The sequence below is a fragment of the Orbicella franksi genome, chromosome 9, assembly GCF_964199315.1.
Source record: "Orbicella franksi chromosome 9, jaOrbFran1.1, whole genome shotgun sequence".
NCBI lineage: Eukaryota > Metazoa > Cnidaria > Anthozoa > Scleractinia > Merulinidae > Orbicella > Orbicella franksi.
The window spans coordinates 5,814,801-5,841,170 of record NC_138153.1 but is presented as its reverse complement, the minus strand read 5'-3'; the positions used below and the strand labels follow the sequence as shown (position 1 = coordinate 5,841,170).

At 36.9% G+C, this 26,370-nt stretch overlaps 5 protein-coding genes across 8 annotated transcripts in view; 2 read left to right on the top strand and 3 right to left on the bottom strand.

The window, feature by feature from the left end:
* Nucleotides 1-429: 429 nt before the first annotated feature.
* On the bottom strand, nucleotides 430-12,657 carry LOC145496999 (uncharacterized). Of its 3 annotated transcripts, none has more exons than XM_081476771.1 (9): nucleotides 12,445-12,657; nucleotides 12,258-12,341; nucleotides 11,071-11,127; nucleotides 9,894-10,195; nucleotides 8,616-9,133; nucleotides 4,533-4,618; nucleotides 4,017-4,089; nucleotides 3,492-3,578; nucleotides 430-2,930 (listed from the first exon to the last, which is right to left on the bottom strand). In XM_081476771.1, the coding sequence occupies exons 1-9, from the start codon at nucleotides 12,469-12,471 to the stop codon at nucleotides 2,617-2,619; spliced, it is 1,548 nt and encodes a 515-aa protein (XP_081332897.1). In that variant the 5' UTR covers nucleotides 12,472-12,657; the 3' UTR covers nucleotides 430-2,616. The 3 variants fall into 3 exon arrangements, with proteins under 3 accessions (XP_081332897.1, XP_081332898.1, XP_081332899.1); XM_081476772.1 differs by having other exon boundaries at nucleotides 4,029-4,089; XM_081476773.1 differs by having other exon boundaries at nucleotides 4,041-4,089.
* A 102-nt stretch (nucleotides 12,658-12,759) lies between these two features.
* On the top strand, nucleotides 12,760-15,675 carry LOC145497009 (uncharacterized). The gene has a single exon (XM_081476787.1). The coding sequence runs from the start codon at nucleotides 12,942-12,944 to the stop codon at nucleotides 13,902-13,904; it is 963 nt and encodes a 320-aa protein (XP_081332913.1). The 5' UTR covers nucleotides 12,760-12,941; the 3' UTR covers nucleotides 13,905-15,675.
* An 87-nt stretch (nucleotides 15,676-15,762) lies between these two features.
* LOC145496995 (uncharacterized) lies at nucleotides 15,763-23,818 on the bottom strand. Of its 2 annotated transcripts, XM_081476765.1 has the most exons (8): nucleotides 23,762-23,818; nucleotides 23,254-23,315; nucleotides 21,920-22,985; nucleotides 21,069-21,619; nucleotides 20,086-20,232; nucleotides 19,283-19,444; nucleotides 19,019-19,100; nucleotides 15,763-17,238 (listed from the first exon to the last, which is right to left on the bottom strand). In XM_081476765.1, the coding sequence occupies exons 2-8, from the start codon at nucleotides 23,293-23,295 to the stop codon at nucleotides 16,880-16,882; spliced, it is 2,409 nt and encodes an 802-aa protein (XP_081332891.1). In that variant the 5' UTR covers nucleotides 23,296-23,315; nucleotides 23,762-23,818; the 3' UTR covers nucleotides 15,763-16,879. The 2 variants fall into 2 exon arrangements, with proteins under 2 accessions (XP_081332891.1, XP_081332890.1); XM_081476764.1 differs by lacking the exon at nucleotides 23,762-23,818 and having other exon boundaries at nucleotides 23,254-23,732.
* Nucleotides 23,819-23,990: 172 nt separating this feature from the next.
* Nucleotides 23,991-26,370, top strand: part of LOC145497000 (uncharacterized) — a 10,823-nt gene continuing 8,443 nt past the window's right edge. The window contains exons 1-2 of the mRNA XM_081476774.1: nucleotides 23,991-24,591; nucleotides 25,221-25,342. Coding sequence (XP_081332900.1) covers nucleotides 24,084-24,591; nucleotides 25,221-25,342 — 630 coding nt within the window. The 5' untranslated portion in view covers nucleotides 23,991-24,083. The remainder of the gene's footprint in view (nucleotides 24,592-25,220; nucleotides 25,343-26,370) is intronic.
* LOC145497004 (uncharacterized) overlaps nucleotides 25,357-26,370 on the bottom strand; it is a 33,810-nt gene continuing 32,796 nt past the window's right edge. The window contains exon 4 of the mRNA XM_081476778.1: nucleotides 25,357-26,370. This exon is cut by the window's right edge and continues 235 nt beyond it. The gene's annotated coding sequence lies outside the window, so the exon portion shown is untranslated.

The window sequence follows — 26,370 nt, the reverse complement described above, 5'->3', positions numbered from 1 at the left end:
CTACTTATCCCTTACGGTCGCACGATATCTGTCACTATAGATACTACACCTGTAACTGTCAGTAGTGGTTGTACAAATAGACCCTATCACGGTTTTCGACGCCATCTTGACGGGTAGGCAGAGCGGTCAGAAATTACAGTGTTTTTATGGGAAACCGATGGCAAAAAACTTTTTGCAAAGACGAATTTTACACAATTTGTGAGCCGCAATGTTAGAATACTAGGTGGAAGATTTTATTCACCAAGTTTGAAGGATGTAGCTTGGCTAGAGGACGCTCAGTTAATTTTTCTAATTTTCCATTCATTTGTCTGTACATATGGCTGGGTAGACGCGGCGGTGCGAAAAAAAAAAGACAAATGTATAGAAAATTAGAAAAATTAACTAAGCGTGTTCTAGCCAAGTTACATCCTTCAAACTTGGTGAATTTGGGGTCAAGTTAAGATGGCTGAACACAACGACTGGCTCTAAAGAAAAAGGTGCATTTTCAAGGACGTCACAATAGCATTCACTTTCAGTTGTTCGACTAACTATGCAAACGTTGCATTTCACTGGACTCCAAAGGTTGAACAAAAAATCCTGCCCGACGGTTGGGTTTTTGCATCTTGACTTACTGGTTTTTTCTGACATACCGTCGGTTCTAACAAAATATCAAAATACTACAACACGCAACACACTGTATTATTTTTAGAAGTAAAATAGCACATTTAGAACTAGCAGAGATTAAACCAAGTAGTCGCTGTATCAGCAACATGCAAGGTTTTTTCGTAATCCGAATGTGCACTGCCTCGTATAAAAATTGAATGTGTTCAACCACCTTAACAGGTTATCACTCCTGGTTTGTATAAAAGGGCGTTTTATAAAACACCTTAAAACACACAGTATGTTTAAAATTATATAGTTTAAAAGTTACAAAAATAAAAAGAGAGCGCGAAATTGCCTAATTATTTAATAAAATGCGTTATATTCTTTACAGCACTTCACTTTGTTTAACAAAAGATCTTAAGTAATTACAGAGGTTGTAATAGTTCTTATGTATGTTCACATCGGACCGTAAACTACTTACATCCCAAGCCTCACTCTCGACTGGCAATTTGCACGTATTATCATGAATAAATTCCCACAGCAACAAAGAACTCCAACGTGTAAACAGTATGGAGCCAGAAGTTTGACAAGATGATTTCGATTAAATGAGGCCTAGGGTGACATATTCACGTAATTCTGCGTAAGGTCTATTCCTCTACTCTTTTTACACGAAAGAACTGAAAAAGATAAAAAATGTGAAAAAGATAATAAATTCAAAGATTAGGTTATATAAGCCAAGAGACCATGATCGACTCTTACAAAAGAAGAAACAAGATTTCTACTGAAGAAATTGTGGTGCTACATTGCCATAATTACACCTACGACAAAACTAATTTGAGCACTTTTAATACACCACAAAATGTTTTCCTTTAGACTGAAATTTTCGGTCTTCATATTTCTGTTTGCGCTACAGAAGTAAGGTAACAACGTCGAGCTCTTAATTTTTTTAAGAGTTCTCAATATTTACAATTCGTGTACTTTTCGAGATATCAAAACTTGGCATACTTTCCAATTTTACTGTGCTTTGTTCTTGAAGAACTTCTGTACACCTTTGATGTTAAATTTTCTAAATTCGAATAAGCATACGGTGTTTTTAAACCACGAAAATGGGATTCCTTGGTCAGAAAATACTGAATGAAACAGATTGAACACTTTCTGCCTCACTGTCGTCTTACTTGAAACAAAACTGAAACAAATACATTTTTGAACATCAAAATTATTTTCCAAACTTAAATACTTTCGCGTTACTTTAATACGAAATGAACAACAATAGTTTAAAGTGTACAAAAAGAAAACGGGAAAAACATATCACTATCTTAGTTTATTTAATATTTTTTACGACTTAGGGGTAGTCAATTGGAAAAAATATATTTCTTGACCAGACACCATAATCCTGCATACTTTCTTTTCCTTTACAACTGCACAGGCCCGCTCACTAAACGTGATAAATCTCAACTCTTCCGAAATGTAAGATGGGCGAGCTTCTATGGCTCACGCGCAATAAAGAGGAGGAAAATTTTTTTCTGCCTGTGACTACATGGATAGCCCCCAGAGCAAACTGAGTGCAGTTGGTCTGGTTTTCTTTTTCAACCTATATCCAGTAGGAAACCTGTTCACAGGTCAACGACCAAAATATTGTATTCCTCCAGAGAGAACACTAGTAAAATTAAACGCTGAAGCAGCAAGAAAAAAACCTCAATTCACTCACCGAATTTCAAAATACCAAACTTCTAAAAAACCGAAATTTCACTTATTTATAATTCAAATTTAGGTCCCTGAGACTTCATCTAAAATCCATTGTTTTTTTCTGACCCTTAAAATGTTACTTAACTCCGGATCCCTAAATATGGAACCCTACTAAACTGTGTCCAGGAAGAGTATGAATATAATGATTCTGTCCAAACTATACTGATATTAAGCATGCATAATCATCTAAGAAGTGTAATTATGGGAAACCCTAACCTTTGGAAGATGGAAGATACTCTCTCTAATAAAATTACAAAACACTAAAAATTCAAATCAATTGCTACCCCTCTATACTTTTTTGCCTGAATCGTATGCTTTAAGCAATTCAACCACATCATTTCTTTTAGCTTTTTTTCTCACCACAACAGCAAACTCATGAACTGTTAGTTTTGGGTGAGTAGCTGCAAGGCTTTCAATAAGTGCCGTAGTTGGCCCTCTGACGTCCTTTTCAAGGACTGAGGATATCTTGTAATGATCGAGGTCATAATTCTGTGCAACTGCTCGGTAGTTACCAGCGCCTGCCAAAGTGGCGTCCAAACGCGCTGAGATTTCTTGAAGATAAGGATCATCATTCAATAAGCCACTTAGTAACCTGCTGGGCTCTAAAAAGGGGTCAAAAATTAAATGAAGTGGAGGGATTAGTAAAATTTCATTATTCTGCTTTATAGTTTCATCTACTTTTGAAAAAAAACTTTATTTTCACTAAGATTTTTTCAGTTTGCATTGTATGTACTTTGACAGCCAAATGCTCTAAGTCTTGAAACAAACTGCATGTTCATAGCCAGAGAATGTAATTTTTCTTTAAAAATATTAAACATGTTTTGTCGTATCTTGCTACAGCTAACATTACACAGTGGGTGTACTTGTTCCTAGGAGAAAATGCTCACTTAAACTACTGTAAAGTTCAGATGTTCTTAACTATCTCAGCAAAACAAACATAATCGATTTTAACTCCTGCACAAAAACGTTACATTCTAAAAATTAGAATGGCAATCCCATTCACAAAAGTAAGTAATTATGTCTGCCTTACGCACTAAGCCATTAGGGCCATGCTCGAGGCTGCGGGTGCAGGGTTTTCCTACAAGTATATGGACCAGTCTAGCTAAACCAGCAAATAATTTTAAGTTTAAGAACTACTTATTAGTGAAACATTATAATCCTACCTGGATTTCCCTTAGTTGGTTTACAATGCATCCCACAAGTCAGAGATGCACCATTGTCCATGTCAGTGACACCAGTTTCAGTACTAACTAAATAACGAATTAACATTGAATTCCATATTAGCAAATTCATTCAAGTGAAAACTACATTTTCAGCACTATTCAGACCCTAATCAGTCATGGGTCTAGAGATATTTGCTCAAACTGGACATAACAAGTAAGTATGTACTAAAGAAAAAGATTTATTACGATTTGCCTGAAAATCATAGAAAATTTCTCCATGACTTCTAGATTAGATATTTAAATATTCACCATTTCCAAAAAAACCCAGCCATTCCAAGGCTATTTAATTACAAACATTAAATAATAGATTAAGAATTTAATGTAATTACCTAATTACGTTGGTATCTGAAATCTTGAGAAGGTGGAAATACAAAAATATTTTAACAGGGAGTAATTTATACCCTGAGTTAATTTTCAATTAGGTAATGAAGTTCAAAGTTCTACAAATTAAGCAAAACATCACACCTTGTTGCACACATTGTTGCACACATTGTTGCACACCTTGTTGGCAAGAACATACCAGTTCCTCTTGATTACCCTACAGAAAATATAATAATTATACACTTTAGTTTGCTTATTTATTAGGAGTAATGGTAAACAACACAATCTGTAGTCAACTTTGCAACTCCTCCTTTTGAAAAGGCTAGCATGCTCAGTTTCTTTGCAATGTGTGGTTCCAGGAAATATCCATACCCATTACAAGCAGGGTTCTAGGAAATTCCAAGGGGGAGGGAATCTCAAAAACCAAATTTTTAAAGGAAAGCACATGAGCAAAAACTGGAATGTCCAGGGCAATTGGGGGAGGGGGGGGCAGTGGTTGAAACCATTATTTTTTTCTTAATTGTGTTGAGACAGCGGTACCATATCTGTGATTCGTTTCATATATATACTATGCAGTTATAAAATGGCGAGAATCCCACAAGAAACTATAAAAAGGTTTATTCAAACTCATGACCAAATATTATATATAAAGTACTGCACCTTTCCTAACAGTAATTCCCTTGATTCTGTGAACAATATGCCACATTCAACTTTGTCACTCTTCACTGACCCTTTTTCAACCATATCTGTTGTAATAATTACACTAAATAAACATAAAATGTTCAATCTAGATATAATTTGCATACAAACACATTTTGTATAATTTAAAATACAAACTTATCAAAGGAAACGTTTTCCAAACTAGAATACTGTACTACATTAAGAAACAACACCTTGCAGTTGAGGAAGAAGTACTTGCAACTGAGTCAACTTAAGGTTACACAATACCAAATGAGAGTGCTACTTTCGCAATTCGTAGAATTTCTCTTTTTAATAAGCAAAACAGAAAGGTTGCTACAAAATCCAGTTCCCAAAAAAATTACAGTAAAATCTTAAAATGTGCTCGAGTTATTTAGGGAAAAAGCTTCAATTAGTGATAAAAGTAAATAAAATAGTTAGGTGTCATAATCCTCATAAGGCATCGGCTTTTTGAGCGAAACGGCTTTGACTGGTAGCTCTTATTACAAGGGCCTCATTAGCATTTTCTTGTTTACACGCCATTTCACAGCTGTGTTCTCGAATTGATTCGCTCTTCCATGCTACCTATCACTCCTCTTTGAGGTCATGAAATGTGCCAAAAAAGAGAAGAGAAAAGTCCTTGGACAGCAAAAAAATCAAAGCCAGGACCTAAGAAGACAAAAGCTGAATTTCTCGAAGAAACAAAGAAAACTTTGACCGACAGCTGCAAGGGATCGTGCATATACTCGTACCCCGTGTTCTTACCTCACTTATAATTATTTGACTGCTCCATAGATGCATACCAAAGTTCAACAAGGAGAACATGGCTATTACACTATTATTGCCTTGGAATTCCCACAAAAATCGCCTGTGAATGCTAGGGGTGCCACGATTTCATTGGTTGGCAACATATTCTGTTGACATACATCCAAGTAAACGTGTGACATGTTTACAACTCTTTAAACGGCGATAACTCGCAATAGTTTGTTGCGAGAATACCATTTCTGTCAATGAATTAATAGGGTAGGTAGAATCGGCAGAATTTCACGAAATTTAGCCAGAGCATTCCGTAAGCATTGAGAAGTAAAAGTGTGTCGGGGATTTTTTATATCCTGGATATTTCTCTTATGACAGGCGTGAACGCAACAGGATCAGCAAATTATTTGATACTATAACTTCATGAGTCTATAAAAAGATAGCCAATAAGAATACTGGAAAACCCCGACATATTGAGAGATTGATGCTTGCTGATTAACACTGTGCAGTACTTAAGGTAATTGCTCTGAAATAAAAGTGACAATGGATTTTTGTTCAAACTTTGTCCACTGAATATTTGTCATATGATAACTTCAATTTTGAAATAAAAACGGGGGGTGCCCATGCTCATTAAGGAGCAGTGAGGCATTGAAAATGCCCCATTTTGGCATTATGTAATGCTTATTATGAGAACGCATTCCCAGTAATTGTAACATCTTTGTAAGCCTGGACTCATAAGAACACGCATTAAACTACAGTCAATACATTGTGTCGGACACAAATAAACGTTTAACTTTGATTCACACAGAAAGCTAAATCCTTGATTAAAAATGTGAACCAAATTTCTTGACGTGGTTACCGACTGCAAAATAGAAAAGCCCACAGTGTATCTGCTATTTTTCTTATTTATTCAATTTTCAGCAATAGAAATTAGATCAGTCTTTTCTCACGCAAAGCTTATGATTAGTTGATTACAACGACTGGAAAAAAAATTGGGGTGCCCATGCTCGTTGGTGAGCTAGAGCCATTTTTCAACTGACAGAGCTCAATATCAAGGCAAATTTGTCATGTTTTCAATATGCGCGTGCACAGGCGCGCGCTAATGACGCCATAAATTATGCGCAGTAAGGATGCGCAATGCAAATGTGAGGAATGACCTTAAACATCACTGCCTTCGTTTGACACCCAATTAATTTGGCTGAATGACTATCAGTCGTGTTCCGTTTCCCTACTTCTTTCTTCTCAACAAAGGCACGGCCAAAACAGTGGATATTTTGTTCCAGAATCTACAGTTCATACTCTTTCTACTGATATATAGTTTGTGGTAGTTTCCTTAAAAACACAGGTATGAATTTTCTTCTGAGGGGCACCTGCAATGGTATTGTGTAACCTTAACGTTAATGGCAATAATTAACTCAAACAGTAGTCAACAAACGGCGTCGACAAAACCTGGATTGGATCGGACCGGATCACGGATCGGATCACGGATCGGATCAAGGAAAAAAAATTCAAATTTCAAAATTCAAAATTCAAGATTCAAAATTCAAAATTTTGTTGACCAAATTACATTAGAGTAACTACTGTGAACAGAACGTTTTATTTAATTCAGGTGTGATATTCCTTTATTCTTTTATAATATCAAGCCAACTGGGAGCTGCTCACAGATGAATTTTTTTTAGGCTGTTGGGTTTTGACTGCGATGATCAACCATGACTTCATATCTTTCTCCGCAGTTCAGATAAATGATATTTCGTATATTCGCTTGCATCAAAGGTAAACTGCCATAAAACGAGTCAGCATGGTAATAATAGGACGAACGTATGAATCGAAACACAAAAACTAAAAACACTAAAAAATTAAACACCTGATGATTTCAAACAATTTCCGTTTCTGAGACAAGTCTATACTTTTACAAGATGTGAGTTTGGAATATGATATTTCGTACTGGAATAAAACGAAACAGACCATTTGTATTTCAAGGAAATATAGCTGTTTTACAAAAAAAATATAGGAATAACATCGATAATGTGAACGATAATGCAACCCGAGAATAAACAACATTTTAGGAGTTATGTCAGGATTTTTAAAGTCATTTTTAGGGTCGTAAAGAGGTGCCTTTATATGGAATAAAACCTTAAAATGATCGTGTTCTAGGATAGAAAGCACTTAAGAGGCAAGAACAAATCAAAACGGAATGAGGATCGTTTAGGAGGGCAAAGATTAACGAGGACTGCAAATGACGAACTTGAAAAACTAGGCTAGATTTTTCAAGATGCGCAAATCGTGACGTAGCTCCTTTAAAGCAAGTCATGTCCTTAAGCTTTCGTACATAAGCTTTCTCGTTAACTGTAACGCTAACTGTAACGCTCACATCTGACACGAAAAAGTAGCCGAGAATAAGCTGATACTAACAACAATTTCAAAAACGAGAATGGGAGGTTCACGCAAGCTTCAAGCCAACTAACGTTCAAATATAACTACATCTGCCTGTTCATTACAGTTTAAATTCGTCGTAAATTAGGCGCTTATGTGGCTTTTTAAATGACCTCTTATCATTCTCTGTAATTAACATGTCATTGCGTCAAATTCGGGATTCTTATTTTTATTTAACATATTTTAGTTTTCCACCTTTATTTTTATTTATTATTATCTTATAAACGATGTGATTTTTTTTTCTTTAAAACATTTTTTTTTCTGTGATCCGATCCGTGATCCGGTCCAATCCGGTCCGATCCGGTTTTGTCGACGCCGGTCGACTAGAGCTTTGCAAACCATATGCATCAGCATAGCTGAGGCAATAAACTTGCTTGTAACATATATTGTATTGTATTCAATCATCTGTTTGACTGCATGACAACCTTTTATCTATCACTCAGAGATCCTATACAAGGCTTTTCTTAGCATTATTGGCTCGTTTAGCTCTTGCAACATGTAAAATTAGGTGTATGTTATGGTATAAATTTATTTTTGCTACAGTTTTTATTCTCACTGTTTGATGCTCTCTAACATAATCTGAAATGACTAGGAAATAAAAGATCGTTTGAAAATGTTATACCACATCATGTACATAACAGTACACAATTAATAAAAGAATAGAAAGGAATATTACATAAAACATCTGCGTAATATGGATACATTATCCTCTAGCTGGCAGCAGGTCCATATTTAGGAAGTTCTACATGTAAGTATGGCACACAAGCTCTAAGCCATTAGGGCCACACTTGAGGCAGGGTTTTCCTATATGGACCGGCCTAGCTAAACCTGCAAATAATTTAAGAAATGCTAATTAGTAAAACATTGCAATCCTACCTAGATTTCTCTTTGTTGGTTTACAATACACAATACAAGTCGGAGATGCACCATTTTCCATGTCAGCAACACCAGTTTCAGTATTGCAATTGCACCACAAGTAACTGCATGTTTGTCTTGCCTTGTGAATGTACAAATAAACAGCAATTATTATTATTAGCAGAGCTAATATCAGTGCCACAGGAATGGTGACTGAAATCAGTAAGTTCTGATGCTTTGCTGTTTTTGTTTGAGTGAAATGATGATTGGGTTGGGCAGTGGGTGGTACTGTGCTTTCACGTTTGGAACCCTGGCTTGGACTTGTATAATCATTGGTAATTGCACTCTGATTCATGGTTGTGGTAGGCTCCTGTGGAAACGCTGTTGACTTATCACATTGATTTATACTGCTGTGAAAAGAACAGATCATGTTTGATCGGGTTCCCAGTTTTTCTTTACACTCATTTTCCACGACATCTTGCTCATCGTTACAACATTTTGAGCATGGGAAACAGTCTCCCTTGTCATCATCATAATACCTGTCAAGCAACAGATTTAAACAATATCAAATGGAAATTTTGCATACATATATGCATTAGCATCTTTCAATATCTAAAATATACTGTATTCTGTAACATCATCATTTGTATTAATATATTTGCTGTGTCATTTGTAACTATAGTAAACCCCACATGATTATTAAGGTCAGGCTGATGTGAAATGAATTTGAAGGTCACATGCCTTACACCTTCTTAGTAAGTACTAATTTGCCCAAAACATTTTCACTAAAATACACAATAGAATGTTTTTTCAGATGCATGTGTAGAAGTAAGAAATGCTATTAACATCAAAGATCCTCAACTTGGTTTTCAACAAAAGCTGCTTGGTCTCAGGCAAGATCTGTTGGCAAGACACCTGCTAGCTATCATCAAAACCATCCAATTAATTCTTACTTGAATTGAATCAAACAACCTCAGCCAACATTTCCCCATTTTTGAAAGTCACTGTCAGTAATATTTATTGATTAGAAAAACCTTTGCACATTATCATAAGAGCTTATTGTATACAGATTACAGAGTCTACAAGTTAGGATACAACATGCATGTCAATGCCTGGCTGGATATCACAAACAGCTAGTAGAAGAACCTTATTAACACTCATAAGCTTGGGAGTGTACTGGGAGAACATCATCCTCAGCCTTTTCTTGTGCAGACTGTATGCATCACTTTGCCTGTGCCAGAAGGACTTTAGTTGATTCTCCTATTACAGCCCTGTGTTTGGTTAATAAGTAAAATATACCTGTCCTTGCCATAACATCTTTGGTCACACTTGATGTCCCTCATTAGAGTGCAGTTCTGCACCACCACCTGATCTTTTGCACAGGATGAACAAGGGGTACAAACAGAAGTTCCATGTTTACTTGAAAACGACATGCCAAGTTTGCACGGTTCACATTTTATTAAAGCGCTTGATAGTATTCGCTTCCCACACTCTGTTGAAAGGGTTTGCCCTGGAGGGCAAGATGGACAACCCTCACATGATGTTGATCCATCCTCATGTTCCACCAAGAACTGAGTTTCAGAGTTGCAAGCGTTTACAGGCTTAAAAGGAGAAAAAAATACAGATCAGAATGCAACATGAGGATGTCAGAGCAATTCTGAAAATGTGGCAAATTGGCCTGTAGCTTTATGATGACTTGATCAACCAAAAGATAACATTTTTATTCCTGGAAACCTAAGGCAAGTTAAATATATTATGAAAATTATACCCCAACATACAAAGTTTGCATAATGATGCATACACGTACATGTATGTAATTTACTCCTATCTAAATTCTTAGTCAATGGATATTGACACAAGCATAATATTAAGGACATTATCTCAATAGTATGAATCACACAAAAACAAGCCAAAGGGTGCCTGACATTTTGGATTTTACTGCTCTTTTTTGTATAAATCCCTTCAAGGTGTTGAAAGGTCAAAACTTCAAAACACCACGTTACAATGTAGTTTAGGGTTTGGGCTAAGGTACATCTGTGCCTTAAATGCTAAGGGCTGCATGCAATTTTTGCATGGTTAGTTCCTGTCTCAGTAGGGACTGTCCGCCACATCTTGGCATTCATAAAGAAGCCACTTATTCAGCATAAAAGGAGATAGTTACTAATGACATCCAAAGATGCCCAGGCTTTTAGCCAGAATTTGAAAAGTGGGCATCCAAAATGTGCTATTAAGGGCCTGCTCAAATGAACAATTTATAAGGCAACATATATGAAAAATAAAACAATTTCCTTTAAAGAGTGGCCTTCCAAAGGATGCCTGGACTTCCATCTGGCTAAAAGCCTGACATTACCCAAAAACCAGAAATGGTTGTCTTTCTTGGTACCTTTTAAGAAATGGCTGTGTTTCAGGTATTAGTAAAGTTTAATTGCCTGAGAACATGTCAGAAGCAAACAAGAAAAATCTCGAAAACATTTACCTCTGCAAATGCTATAGTAAGAAGACAGGCAACCACAGTCAAATGTTTAATACATGCCTGCAAAACAAAACATCCATTAGTGCATGCATGTTAATTATTCAACTTTCCAAAAATAACCACCACATCTTTACACAGTACTGTGCTCCCTCAAAATGACAAAACAGCTTACTCATTTTCATTTTATCTTTCAGATACAGTGATGTGGAGTGCTTACCATTTGGCCAAAAGAAATCCTGAAATTTGAGTTGAAAGTCAAAATGTGCAGGTCCAGAAAATACACGTATCCATACTCCCCCCACAGAAGGGATTGGAATTGCCTGGGGGGGGGGGGGGGGTTCTGTAAGACCAAACAATTTAAAGAAACGTGTGAAGCTTTTATTGGAATTTCCAGAGGGGTTGGGGTCTTGGAAAAAATCCCTTCCGTGGGGGAGGCATGGATATTTTCTGAAACTACACAATATACATGTATTATGAAACAGTTCTGTTGTGGAAAAACAGTTTGCAAATTGTAGACTACCTCCTCAAGTACTCCTCTTTTACCATTTCTGAATGGAATGCCAGAAAATTTCCTAGCCATTGGCTGAAATTCCCAGTTTCTAGTCTCTCATCAACAGAAAACAATAAATACAGGAAATCAAATTCCAAATAGTAAGCACCATCTCAATGGCTTCCTCTCAGTTTGTCGATTTCTAAAAATCCTTAAAACACATCTTATTAAACCCTCACGTTATCAAACAGTCATCCAACCAGATTATTCAAACAAATGGTAAGCAATCAGAGAGTATCTGTCAATCTTTTACAATATAAACCAATGATGTCACATTTAATTTCCTGATAGTAAAATGATGCAATTACTACAACAGAGGGATATTTTGATGCGTGTTAAGAGCACAATGAGAGCACGATTTTTTTAAAAAAATAGACCTATATTGGCACAAACTATCGCTTAGAAAAAGTTTCTGCCTCGAAATAAGGCCAAATTCGATCGATAGTTAATATAAAAAGTGATCTTGCATATGAGATTTGGTGCGAACTGCACGCTTATAAACTGTGATTACTCAGCACAATCCGTGCATTTTTACGTCGTATTGTACTTTCATGATGTGTAGTCCCTAAACACAAAATTAGAACAAGCCACAAGATATATGGCGCTAACAGAGAGGTATATTCTATGCAAAACCACCCACCTTAAGATCAAAAGAAGGAAAACTACGAACTTTCGGTGATCGTGGTTGCTGCGTCACACCACTTGCGTCCCCTATGTCAGCCACCTGAAAACAAGGAATGCGAACATTCAGAAGAACTTTCGCTGATTACATATTAAAAGGGCGACAAAAACGATGATTTTTTTAAATCAAGAAAACATTTTCTCACCATTTTCTCTGACTGCGTCATGATCATTTAACGAAATGTCGACGAAAGAAACGCCGGCTAGAAACAAGACTTCAACAGCAAGAATTCTGGAACTTCCATATCGCATTGTTATGATCATGTGTTTCTGGTGGCTTCTTTCAAGGAATGATATACGGCACGAACACTCAAACGTCAAAAAGCGAATACGTAAACCGTAAAGACAATCTTACTACAACTGTACTGGTTACAGCTAAAACGTAAGACGACTGAAATTTTATGAATGAACGTATTTTGACTTTGTTTACAAAATACTACATGCATTTTGATTGGTTAATTGAGATAGGTGCAGAAAAGGCGTGGACTTGATTGGTTGGTTTCGTCAGTAGTTACTCCAATCAGAGAATACCTTCTATTTGTGTCCCAAGTTCATCCAAGGGCAATCACATGAGCAGCATCTGATCTCCCGGGAACAATTCCAAGACGATCGAGAAGATAACGCACGAAGCAAATGCAAAATAATGGACTCATCTAAATTCCTACGGATATCAGGAAAAGGCGGGGGTCGTTTCGAATGGACGGGCAGCGCAAAAGATCTCGACAAATTCTTCTCGGCTCTGGGCTACACAGGAACATGGAGTCAACCGACTGGCGAGGGACATCCCCACAAATTTACAAACAAACTGTTCACCTGCACTTGGTATGCCACGAAAAAATCCCTTCTAATACAGGGCAAGAAAACTAGTGAGCTAAAAGATAAGTTGAGACAAGTACTGGTTGATCCTGTTCCTTTGATAGCTGCTAAAGACGAAAGCGAAACTGAAAGAACTGAAAGCAATACCCTTGAAGTTGATGGCAGTGAGGTCAATGAAGTCTACAAAAGTACCAAATTTTGTGATGAATGCGTAGCTCCTGGAGTCCACCGAGGTAACGAGTTTAATGAGGATGAAATTCATGACGGGGTAAATCCAGGAAAGATTATTGCAAATTTGCTACAGTTTAGAATGAAGAAATGGAACATAGAAGGAGCTAAGGTTACCATAGCAACCCCTTTCATGGACAAGTCCGGCTTGGTCTTTATTATGTCATGTCTGGATAATGAAACAGCTCTAGACAAGGTATACACCAGAGAAGTTTGTGCATGGAATAACAAGAAGATTGACCGAGTCATTGCTGAAAGTGAATTATTAAAAAATTGGATTGTAAATAAGGTTGTTGCTTTGAAAAAGGTGCCTTCCTTCCATGCTAAGTTTCTGGCGGGAGAGTACAAAGACAAAGTGGAATTGATAGTGACAAGTTGTAATATGACTTCAGAACATTTGTTCTCTGCTCAGCTGGAGACAGTGATGCGAATCGAGTGCACCGTGGAAACTTTTCATTGTGATTGGCTTAAACCTCTGGAAATAATGGCAGAGGAAGAAGGAAGTATTGCAAAGTTTCTTAATATGGATGACATTATGCAGGAAGTTCAGAATATTGAATAAGTGTGTGGACAGTATCAGATCAATATTGCCCTGATATATGTACTTGTTTCAGTTTGTGGGTGGCCCTGACAACCTTTTATTGTGGTTATGCCAACAGGGGATTATACACAGCAAATAGTCATTACTTCTCTACTTTGGTCACATTCTGACCAAACCAATAAAATTCATACTCCTTTTAAGCCTGGTCATGTAGTTGCGTAAAGGGCAGATAGCATTACCCCTAGACAAATAGTCACTTTCTGTTGAATAAAAAGTTACAAAAATAAAAACAGTTTAACTAGATTACTTTCTGTCAGTCTTGTCATCAAATCATATCAAATCAAATCAAATCAAATCAAATCTGGTTCAGTTTTATCCACCCATTCTGTAACCAGGGCCTGATATTTTAAAATCTGTATGTTATTTCCTACCCTATGCAGTATTTGATCATATTATACAAAGATATTAGTTTCGTGATTTCTAGTAATCTTTTCTTTGTTAATTCTCTTTCTCTCTTTGTATTAATTTGAAAATAAATATCTTATATTAATGTGAGAGTCTTGTAACTTGCTATTTCCTGTTTCAGGCCAAATAGGTAAAATCAAATAGGTCAAAAGTGATAAGTTCTTTTGGGCAGCACAAACCTTTATACATGAAGCTTATTGAGTCATTTTCATTTGAGTGTGAAAAGCAGTTCGCATTTGATTTGGTTTGCACAATTGCATTATTACTGTATGACCTGCACTACTTTGATCTGTGGCTCAAAAAACTTACTGACCCATGCTCATAAAACTTGCACCCCTTTTTCATCCAATCAGAAGTAGAATCAGTGGAAAATCGAGTATAAATCAAGTAAAATTGTGACTCACTCAGACAAGGTTTCCTGCACTTCGCTTCAGCCACATGTATTTACTTCGAGTTGTGATTGGTTCACTGGATCATCTGTGTCCCAGTTGTGATTGTCCAAAGTGATACCTTTGGTTTTGGTTTTATGACACTCCACTGAAACCCACTCTATTTTAATGTTGGGAAATACCCCCAGGGATTAACCTGCAATCATACCCTACCTACCCATACCCAGGAATTGAATTTCAGGAACTGACAGTGAACACCAGAAGTGGCACGGCATAACGACACAGCATGTCTGCTGGTCCCATTGATAAGCATCATTTCAGGGTTGTTGCGTTACAACATAGTAAGAGAATTACGAACACAATGTGCAGGTCAAATGTCAGGTTAAAGACAATGCATATTTACTGTGTCAACAACTCAAGCTTTTTGGATAGCAAGGTTTCACAGTAATGGTGATTCTCTTTTGCAGGAAATAGACCATTTCATCAGGACAAATATAAATGTCTACATGTAAGGGGTAAACTCAAACACTTTTTTATTGGATAGCAAGGTTTCATAGTTATGGTGATTCCCTTTTTAATTTTTGCAGGAAATAGACCATTTCATCAAGACAAATATCAATGTCTACATGTAAAAGGTAAATTCAATCACTTTGCTCAACAAAAAGTCAACCTTTTATACAGTTGAAATGCATCATAAGAGGAACGTGTGTCCTAAGACCTCTCAAGAATCTTGAATCTTTTTAGCATTCTAGAACCTTTTTGTGCATGCCATAGACTGGAAGGAACATGTGATCAGCCCAAACGGGGTCCTCATATCATTGTACCTTTCAATTACAACATAGAACGTCATATTAATTTTGTACTTAAGTAAAATATCCCATACTGGAAGTCATTTGTAATCATGGAGATATGCTATTCCTTGAGGGAATTTCCAAAATAATGTAGTTATAAAAAAGCAGTGTATATGCCATAGTGTAAGTAATATTTTCCTTTTAGTTAGTGAACATACTTCTACTCACTCTTCATTCTCAAACGATGCAAATAAAATGGGTAACTTTAATGCCTGATTATGAGAAGTAAACAATAAGAATAATACTATTTTTATGTTCCTTCCTACTGTAACAACCTCTGCTTGAAGAACTAATAATGGTGTAACCAAAACCTTGCTACTGTCTCTATTTTTTACAGAGATTTCCACTAATTTTAAAGGTTCACAGTTCTCATTTACATTTTCTTATCTTCAGTAATCCTATTTATCTAAAGAGCACTTGGAAAGCTCAGGACTACTAGCTGGCGATTTTTGCCATGTTGTGCTTACAGAGAACACTGTGAATATTGTATGATAATGCAGCAGCATAGTTGTCCTGTTGTGTCCTGTTGTACACTTTGCATACATTCTTCAAACTCTACTTGAGATGTAACATGGCCTAGAAGGATTTATCTGTTTGCCAAACGATAACCTAACAGTAATGCAATAAGGAAATGTGATTATTTTTGTTACATTTCCTTAACATTTTACACCAGGTGTAATTGGGCCATAACATAGCCCATTGCAAAAATGTGAGAGGACTGGGAAAGAGTATGGTTGTTTTCCGTTTGTTTGAAAAACTAAGATATTCAAATGAAAGATCAACTAAATTTGAGAGTCTTAAGCAAGAAGAGAAGTATTTAGAGGAGGAAAATGGCAAAATGATAGCTCTTCAAATATCACCTAAAATAGAGAGTTGGCCACAAAATTGTAACGGTTTGTATGGAATTTTGCAACTTTTGCAAGGTTCCCCATTTGGACAATTTTCCGCTGAAAACTCTCAAACTTGACTGGGTAGCTTTTCATTCAGGAACATTCCAGTTGAAATGTTTAGATTTTCAATCTAATCAATATAAGAAACTAGTCCCAGTCCTCTCATGTTTTTGCAATGGGCTATGCATTAGCTACGCATAATAAATTAGCTCTAAATCTATAAATTTATATAAAAAGTGTTCACAATCAAGTGATATTAATTTTGTATATTTGTCTTAAAATTGCTACATTAGCAGTGCACAGTGAATTGTACCTTCATAAGTTACTTTTCTAATGGTCAATCCTTGAATAAGTGTGATTATCATTCACATGTAGTCAAGTTCATGACACAACAACTATACTTAGGCTGCAGTGCTGTTTGGAATTGGGTCATAAACATAAGGTTCTAGGACATCTACAACATCAAAACGCTGAATTTTTCGTGTTTGAAGAATCTGCACAAACTCTGCAACAGTGAGATTTGGTGACTTAGCCTTCAATGCCTCCAGCATTACAGTACAGGGACTTCCATCAGGAGCCGACATTTCATTCCTGAAAACTTGAATTTGCTCCTCTGTGAAACCAAGCTTTGCTCCAACATGTCGCCAGTTACCAACCCCTTTAAGTAGCATGTCCAATTTCATACACACAGCATGCAGCACCTCCTCTGGAAGCTCATGAAGACAGGGTGATGACTTCTCTTGGTTGGTAATCAGGGGGTCTTAACAATAACACAACAATAATTATTAGCTATTAGAGCGGTTTTCATTTGAGTGTTGAAAGTAATTAGACAATGACTTTGGTTTTGGTTCTGGTTTTACTACAGTTTGAGATTGGCTGAGTAGTCTAATTGGTAAGTAATTGGTTTGGTTTTGGTTTTACGACACTCACTTGAAAACTGCTCTATGTTAAAGACATGTTTGGTGCTTTAATACAACAGCATTTGATGATGCAGTTGAGTGAAAAGCAAAACAGTTCATTTCCCAAGTGTGGTGAAAGGTGTTTAAATATAGTTTATTTTCGAGATATTGCATTTCATAATTTTGACTGCACATTCTCTGGCACATCGTGTGATCACCAGTTTGGTGTTAGCCAATCAAAGTTCTGTATGATTACTCAATTACAGGGCAATACATAATAGACTGTGTGTGCAGATGGGCATTGGTGTGTAAGACTGGCACTCCTGATTAAAGTTGTCTGTGTACTGTATGTTTTGCACCTCGATTTCATTACAGTTAGCTATCTCTAAAAATTTAGGGTGGGTTTTGTTTGAGAGACTTTGTTTTGTTCTAAGTAAACCTAACTTGTCCTGTTGGACAGGTGGTTGTGAAAATCAATTTATCTGAAATGGAAAAGTACTCTACAAATTTTTCCCCGCTAAGGTGTTTAAGGTGATTCCTCGTATTTGCATTGCGCATCCTTACTGCACATAATTTATAGTGTCATTAGCATGCGCTCGTGTACACGCACATTGAAAACATAGCGGATTTGCCTTGATATTGAGTTCTGTCAGTTGAAAAATGGCTATAGCTCACTAACGAGCTTGGGCACCCCAAATTTTTTCCAGTCATTTCAATCAACTAATCACTTAAGCTTTGCATGAGTAAAGACTGATCTGATTTCTATTGTTGAAAATTGAATAAATAAGAAAAATAGCAGCTGCACTGTAGTCTTTTTTATTTTGCAGTTTGATAGCCGTGGCAAGCAATTTGGCTCCAATATTTTAACAAGGATTCAGCTGTCTGTCAAAATCAAACTTAAAAAGTTTATTTGTGTCTGGCACAAGTATTGACTGTAGTTTGAGGTGTGTTTTCATGAGTCTGGGCTCACTAAGAGCTTACAATAACTTGGAATGCATTCTTGTGATAAGCATTAAATAATGCTAAAATGGGACATTTTTAATGCCTCACTGCTCCTTAACGAGCATGGGCACCCCCTTTTGTAATTTTATAATTAAAGTTCTCATATGATAAATATTCAGTGTACAAAGTTTGAACAAAAATCAATTGGCAGTTTTATTTCAGGGGAATTGCCTTAATTGAAAGATGTCTAAACAATAGATTATGTAAAAAAGTGGCTTATTCATAATTTAAAAGAACATGATTAATGTTAAAACCCTTGAAAGTTTTGTTGAAGAACCAAATATTAATTGTTCTTCCAAAATCAAGAAATCATGTTAACATGAAAATTTTGTGTAATAAGGATAGGTCTTGTCAAAGGCGTAGCACATTTGAGCCCATGTTTAATGAGTCTCAAGAGGATTTCTACAAGACAATTATATAGACAACTGTTGTTAATTTACATGCTGTGTGTTCTAACAACATAACTGCCATATAGCAAAGGAGAGCTTAAGTCTTGATAAGTTCTTCTTAACTGCATTCAAAATATTTCCATGCCATGAGGTTTTTTGTTAACTTAATTTTTGCCATTATTGCTCGAATGTTCTGCGGAAATCATCTTAAGTATATTATAAAGTTTGCCGCAGCCATGCGGATACTCACTACACAGATTCCTTCCAGTTACCATCTGGTCTTTGTCATTATGAAATCCTGGTTTGCACTCTTGAACTCTCCTAAATGGATCCTACAGTCAAATGTCAGAGATTTGCAACAAGTTAGGTGTACCAAATACAACACATGTAAGCTGCATTGCTAGGCTAGGGAAGAGCAGGAATAGGTTAATACACACCGCATCAACTTTTAAAATCAAACTGGTTATAATTACTTTTATTTATTCGGTAACTAAAAAGTAAATGTCACACAAACCTCTTTGATTGAGGCAACTGCACAAATTGTTGTGGATTTATTGTCAGCACTTAGCTCAAATATGCAAATGAAGTCTCTGTTTTGACCATTGTCATGTTTAAATAGCACCTTTGCTCTTGGTATAGTTTGATAGGATTCTTTCAAACTCTTGTGTGTTATAACCTGTGAGAAAACAATTAGTTTTGATTCAGTGTAATCAAAACATGCCTGTGTCAATATTGACTATCGCTCAGTAACACTGTTACTAACAATGAAGTGGTCCTTACTTTACAATGTACTGGTCCAGGCATTGTTGTAGACTGTGAGCGGTTTCTCTCTTCTAATTTTGCAACAGTGCGAGATGACAGAGAAGCAAGGGATTCAGAGTGCAGAAGCCCAATCCCTCCTCAACTTTACTTCTGAGTTACATAAATAGGGACTTTTCAATAAAAAGCATAGGATCAGATCTGAGCTCAATATGTCCAATGTCACCTTCACCTTCACCTTCACCTAACTACTTAACGCCAAGGGGCGCATAAGGCCTCATATGTCCAATGTAGGTGACAAGAATTTGTCACAAACTGGACTAAAAAAAAAAGAGAGGAAACCATTGCTTGTACTTATTCCTGAACGATTTAGCTATTTGTCACAATTTTCCCATGTAAGAAAGGGGGAACTCCCTGGCATTGATGGTGACAATGCATATAGACAAGGAGCCCATGAAGCCCAGGATGACAGATATAGCCATATTTTCATTCAGTTAATTTTTTTTTTACTACAGTAAAAAACCATTTTAACAGACACTTGTAACATAAAGAGGCTACCTCTGGTTTTATCTCTCCAACAATCCAACCCTCAACAGGTTGTTTAACAGAAATCTTGATGTCTGTCTCAGATACAGTCTCAACATACAGAGACTCTGGGGAACTCAACAGAATCCTGTCATGTGACCTTTCTTCTTCCATTATTTTCTGATAAAAAGATAACAGTAATGCTTTAAACCTATTTTGATATCTTTTTTTAAGTTAGTGTTAACATTCATGCCATTCATCACAGCTAAAATTATTAGTAGTCTACGAGGTAATTGTTGATGCCAATATTAATCCCAAATTACTGTCAAGCAACAATAAATTAATATACATCATCATGATGATGTTTCCAAGATTTGTTACTGTTGTATTAAACTGCTTTTTACTAGTGTGTTTTGGCATTCATACTTGGAGTGCATGTACATTGTAGGAAGATGACCTAACTGATGTTTCCTTGAGAAAAACATTCACCTCATCCAGGCGTTCAGTTAGTTGTGGCGCAGCACGAGAAACAACGCCCGCAAAAATAAAAAAAGCGTGGCGAGATCTCACTGTGCTTTTTTTATTTTTTTCGCGCACCGTTTTGTGCAATGAACTCTAACTAACTGAACGCTTGGAAGAGGCTAGAAACACATTAAATCTACTTGTTTAAGTGAAAGCTGTACATTTTTGGACTCCTCATCAATCACCAAGCTCTTCTCTTAAAACTATATGCTTGGTTAATTCTCTTGAAAATGAAAATTAAAGTCAAACCATTGAACCCTTGTTTAGGTATACTTTGTGCAGTTGCACTACATCAGTTTCATAACATCAGTTCAAAAGAATGCTGCTTTGGAGAAATTTATATATTCTTAACTTCTTTTTCCAAGAGTAGTGTGTTAATCAACTGTCTTATGTAAAGTTGACAGGTTTTAAACAATTAAAATGTGCAAGCAGGAATTCATCTACTAGAACATATAACTTCATTTTACTACCCAGTAATCTAACAGATTTAGTACCTCTAGTGATGCTTCACAGTCATCAAAAACATATATGTATGCTGTGTAGTTTACACCAACTCTGCCCTCTCCTCCAAAGACAGCAAACTGTAGACGCTTCTTTGTTGGTTTGTTATTGTGAAGTGATACGCCAACAACAACATAAGTAAGAAGATAGTCCACATGGAAGCTAACTTCATTGTTGTGGACTTCATATAGCTCTTCATCTTTCCACACAGTCCTTTCATCATGTAGAGTTGAGCTTTTGAGTTTTAGATCCCACCCATTACTATAAAACACCAAGGCACTGTGTGGTATCCTGACCTGTGTTGGTTTAGACAGTTTCAACCCATAAGGATGAAATTTTACTACTGGACTAAGTTGAACTTCACCATCTTGGAGTGTACTTAAAACATCTGTGTTCCGACATATTTCTAGTTTAACTCTTGGACCATCATCAAAAAAACTTTCTGTGTCACTAAATTGGACTGAGACACCAGATTTATCAAAACATAGGGTCTCTTGTGAGCCATGAGCTGTTGGAGCCTCCAGTGTTATTGAGTGACTCTGTTCTGCAGAAAAAAAGTAGATGAATCTTCATAAGTTTCTTTCTCTACTCCAATGAGTATTACAAAGCTTTTGTTTTGGGAAGGAGGAGAGGGCGCAGGGCAACATGAGGTAAAATGACTTTATTCTGCAAATTGATATAGTGAATAGGAATCAATTCCCTTTTCTGAGTTACTGGACAGTAAGTAACAGCATTATCAGTAAAGTACATAATTTACAACTCACTGGTTATTTTCTTCAAGATGATAGAGCAACTACTAAAATTAGCTTAGTGGTAATTACAAGTCACACACATAAAGCCTCACCTTCTTCTTGCTCAGATGGCAATAATATGGCTAATGACTGACTTCTTGGTAGCCTCTTGTACTTACGGTATTTCACATATTTCCAGATGACCATTACTGCAATTGTGCTAACAACTCCTAGTACCATCATGACAATAAAAAATGCAGGAGAATCTCTTTGGATTATTGTCCTATCTGTAAGGACATTTTTTTGTTGGCACACATTGACAGCCCTTTGGGTGAAACTACACTGTTTGTTATTTGGCATATTCTGTTCAACACATTCAGTAACACGCTCATCCTGATCATCGTTACAGCAGGCAGAACATGGTTTGCATTCGGTACCATTTGCAATATAAAACCCTTTATCACATTCACCACAAACTCTGTCATGGGTCATATTACAAGGCACAAGTTCTTTCTGTCCAACAGAACATGTAGTACATTCTGAGCATTCTTTTTTCCCTGGTTTTTCTGAAAAGGTTTTTCCAGCAATACACTTTACACATCTAATATCATTGATGTTTTCTACAATGCTTCCACATTGTGGGGAAAGTGAATACCCTGATGGACAGTTTTTGCAGTTCTTGCAGTATGTACCAGTTCTTGTCACGATGAGGTATTGCCCATCTTGACATTTGGGTTGACAGTCCATTTCATTGGCATCACACTGTTTGTAAAATGGCATGTTTTTGCATTGGTCTTTGACAATATTTCTCCCATCACTGCAGCACCACGAGCAAGCTCGACAGTCACCAGTCATTTCTTCATAATAGAACCCACTGCTACAGCTGTTATTACACTTTGAATTAGACTCCAAAGTACATTTCGCTATTACTTTTTGATGATCTGAGCAAATGCCACATGGGCGACATGACTCGATATTATGTTTTGCGGAGTATGTTATCCCAAGTTTGCAGGGTTTACATTCTATTCTTGTTCCATATTTAACATAACTACCACACTGTGGACTCAAGCCATATCCAGGATGACAAGGACTGCAGTCAATGCAAGATAAATTGCCTAACACATTTTCAACTGTGAACTGGTTGTACTTGCACTTCAGTGAATAAACACGTGTACATACCTAGTGGAAAAAAAAATGCTCAAAATCTGGAATACAAGAGTTAGACTGTTTAACTTTGTAGGATTTGTACCACAGTTCTGGAAATGTTACTAATTAGCAGACAGAAGTAAAAACTTTCTTGTGTGATACTCGGTGCGTACTCTGCAAAGAGGAAGGACTGTCTTCAGTCTTTTTGTCGTCCCACTTGCTCAAGAATTTCCAGGAAAAATTCTCGCCATATGAATCTTTAGGACATTCTTAGCAAGACTATAGAAACGATAATACTCACAAGTAACGTTGTTAGGAAGAGCAGTGCCAATAACTTGGCCATGATCTCAACACACTTTAGCCCTGCAAGAAATAACCCCTTTATAATCAACGCAACCAGTAATGTAATAGAAGGTTGCACGTTAAGCTTAACAAATAAATGCCCACAATGTGCTGACGAGTCGAGTTTTTCTACATACGTCACATTTTGGAATTTGATTGCTCAGCATATTTTTCTCCTTCACTTCCTCCCCGCGGAAATGTTTATAAAAACATGTACAGTCCAAACTGAACTTACGCCTTGAACATTTTGACTTATCAACTCTTAATTGTTGATTTTATGAAATATTGTACACTGAAACTCAGGTGAAGAAATTTCTGAACATGGCGATTCGTTGCCATTTCCGGATATCGAGGTATTTCCGTAGACACCAGTACTAGCGCTGTCGTGAGGACTTTTAAAACAGTCTTCTAGTTATTAACAATTGGAAGATTTTTACTACTTACGATTGGAAACTGAGGATACAAACCTTCAACGTTTCATTGGGGAGTACTACGCGTGGTGGATCAAGCGAAATTACCAGCTCATCACAATTTCTAGAATATTAAGTCGCAAGGAATAGGGGAATCCCCCGACGACTAGTACTTACAGTGAGCCAATCGGGTCACTCAAACTCCGATTTCACGATTGTCATTGGTGGATCTGAAAGGTGCTTCTTCAGCAAATTCTCATTTCGTCTCTTTTTAAGCCAAAAATTCGGTATATATCATCAATCCAGTCATGGGTTTTCAAGGGACAGGCTGCAGAGAACACCTCTCTTGTCCTGTTTCGTCTTCGTAAAGCGTCCTTTAATGGACAGAATGGATGACACCGCTGAATTTGCCATTTTTCACTACGGAAGCGCGGTCGAAGCCGAGTGCCCTAACTGTGGAGACGTCCAAATACCTTCCACTGGCTTCACCAACATTTCGTGCCCAATATGTAATGGGGTTCTCTCCGTGAACAATAACTCTCACCATTCCCAAGTTATTCGAAGTAGTGACCATCGTGAGGGGAACCTACTTCCCCAAGACGACACAGACGAAATGAACCAAGAAACCCAAGCGGGAATTCGAATTCCATATCCGCCAAGCAGTCCAACCGAAGATCCTTCCATGCAATCGCTCACGGCCTCTTTCCTACAAGTTTCGACAGAGCATACCGCTTCAGGTGTACCCCTACAAGAGGGTTTTGATGAGAGTTTAACATTTGGCTGCCCCCCATCTTTGGAACGAGTTCAACAAAGCTCGGGGAAACTTTCGAAAACTCCATCAGAGGGACATAATGATGATGGAGTCGTCGACATTTGCCACACTTGTGGTACGTAGTCTGAACATTGTAGTTGTAGTCTGTATGCTGTCAGAATACCGTAAAATTTTGATAATATAAACCCTGGGATTCTAATTGTGCAAAAGGCTTTTTTTTACAGTTTACTTTAAGAGGGCTTGTTATCGGGAAAGGAGGAGCGGAGGCTTATAATCGGAATGAATTCCGTTTTTTGGGTCTATGTTAGGAAGGGATATTGTGTGGCAAAACATTCGTAGGTACATCGAAGAGTAACACCCGCTAGGGACAAAACCTCCTAAACAAGGCGATTTTAAACCCAACTCAAGTCCTACAGTCCTTTCACGTAAATTAAACAAGTGTATGAGCATACTATAACGACATGAGGTACAAAACAAGTTCCAAAATTGAGGATTATCGGAAGTTATCCTTCTTCAAGAGTTTCAAGGGTCAAAACTCCAGGAATAATCCCACGTTCTTTTAGTCGGAAAGGCTACCTTATTATCGGAAGAAATTTGCGTCTGAGATTTGTGGGGGTGTTGATTGGAAGAGCTCATTATCAAAAGTTTACGGTGTTGTATTCTGGATTAATTGATTCGAGTCATTACCTTCTATATAGCCACAGCTGGCTATAAATCTAAGCTCCCCACTTCTGTTTTCTCTAGGTAAGTTGAATTCAGACCACAAGTGTCTTCAGTGCTGTCTGGCGGTTTTCAAGAGGGGTATTATCTCTCGAAAGGAACCAAGTTTCGGCATCTATTTTATTCCATGTGACAAGTTTCACTTGGTAAGCTACCTCTTTTAACGATGCGTTAAAATGTAAAAATAAATAAATAAAATAACTAAATAAATACATAAATACATAAACAAATAACGGTCGTGTGGACGGGTTGTGTGGATAATCAGATAATTAAAATAATTTGTGAAAGTGTTTAAGACAACTTCTAACTTGAAGTAGTACTAGTAAATCCTTAGTTATAAAAATAGGCGCCATATTGGTGCATGTGACTACTGCAAAATGCAAAAAGTAGAACTGACCCATGTATGTAGTCATGTGGATAAGAATGTATGCAAATGGTTAGGTAATGAATGTTGTTGATGCGAGGCATTATTGAATGCTAAAAAACCACTGTTAAAGAATGATTAAATTTGCCCAAAAGAGGAAAAACGAAGTGGTTGTTACCAGGCCATTTTCAATGCATTAAAATTCTAACATAGCAAGAGGTTTAGGGGAAGAAAACAAAATAAATTAATTATTCATTCCTCAACCTTAAAGCGATTTCTTTTGTTGTATTCTGCCAAGTCTCCGCGTTAGAATTTTATACATCAAAAATGGCCTGTTAGTACATGTGGGCGTTGCCAGTGTAAAAAAAATTACAAAATCAAGTGTAAAATTATCAGCAGTGCATGATGTATGGTGCATGAGAAGTAGTCAGTAAAGAAACATGATCAGACAATTAGAAACTTTTTTTTCATATTTTAATGAACTGATGACTGACAAGATTTATAGTAAACAACCCAATGAGAATGGTACAAATCAATTAGCAAAAATGCTGGAGATGATTCAGAGTACACGTATTATGGCAGAAGTAAAGGTAACTTTTGCTACAGCCAGCACTACAGGGATGAGTAGGTGAGTGAGTGAGTGAGTAGGTGGGTGGGTGGGTGAGTGAGTGAGTGAGTGAGTGAGTGGTGGGTGGGTGAGTGAATGAGTGAGTGAGTGAGTTAAGGCAAACACTCTGGGCAGGTGCCTCATTGTGATTACAAGTACCTTTTTTAGCTAAAATAGTGATAACAGTTACACCAGTGAGTAAG

Excerpts from the sequence above, each read along its gene's own strand:
- LOC145496999 (XM_081476771.1), bottom strand. The coding sequence starts at position 12,471 with ATGATCATGACGCAGTCAGAGAAAATG. Across the intron at positions 4,090-4,532 it reads GGGAATTACTGTTAGGAAAG|GGTAATCAAGAGGAACTGGT; the intron begins GTGCAGTACTTT and ends TATTTTCTGTAG. Across the intron at positions 2,931-3,491 it reads ACCAACTAAGGGAAATCCAG|AGCCCAGCAGGTTACTAAGT; the intron begins GTAGGATTATAA and ends ACCCCTTTTTAG.
- LOC145497009 (XM_081476787.1), top strand. The coding sequence starts at position 12,942 with ATGGACTCATCTAAATTCCTACGGATATCAGGAAAAGGCGGGGGTCGT.
- LOC145496995 (XM_081476765.1), bottom strand. The coding sequence starts at position 23,295 with ATGGCCAAGTTATTGGCACTGCTCTTCCTAACAACGTTACTT. Across the intron at positions 19,101-19,282 it reads CAGTTGCCTCAATCAAAGAG|GATCCATTTAGGAGAGTTCA; the intron begins GTTTGTGTGACA and ends ATTTGACTGTAG. Across the intron at positions 17,239-19,018 it reads AACTGGAAGGAATCTGTGTA|ACCCCCTGATTACCAACCAA; the intron begins GTGAGTATCCGC and ends GTTATTGTTAAG.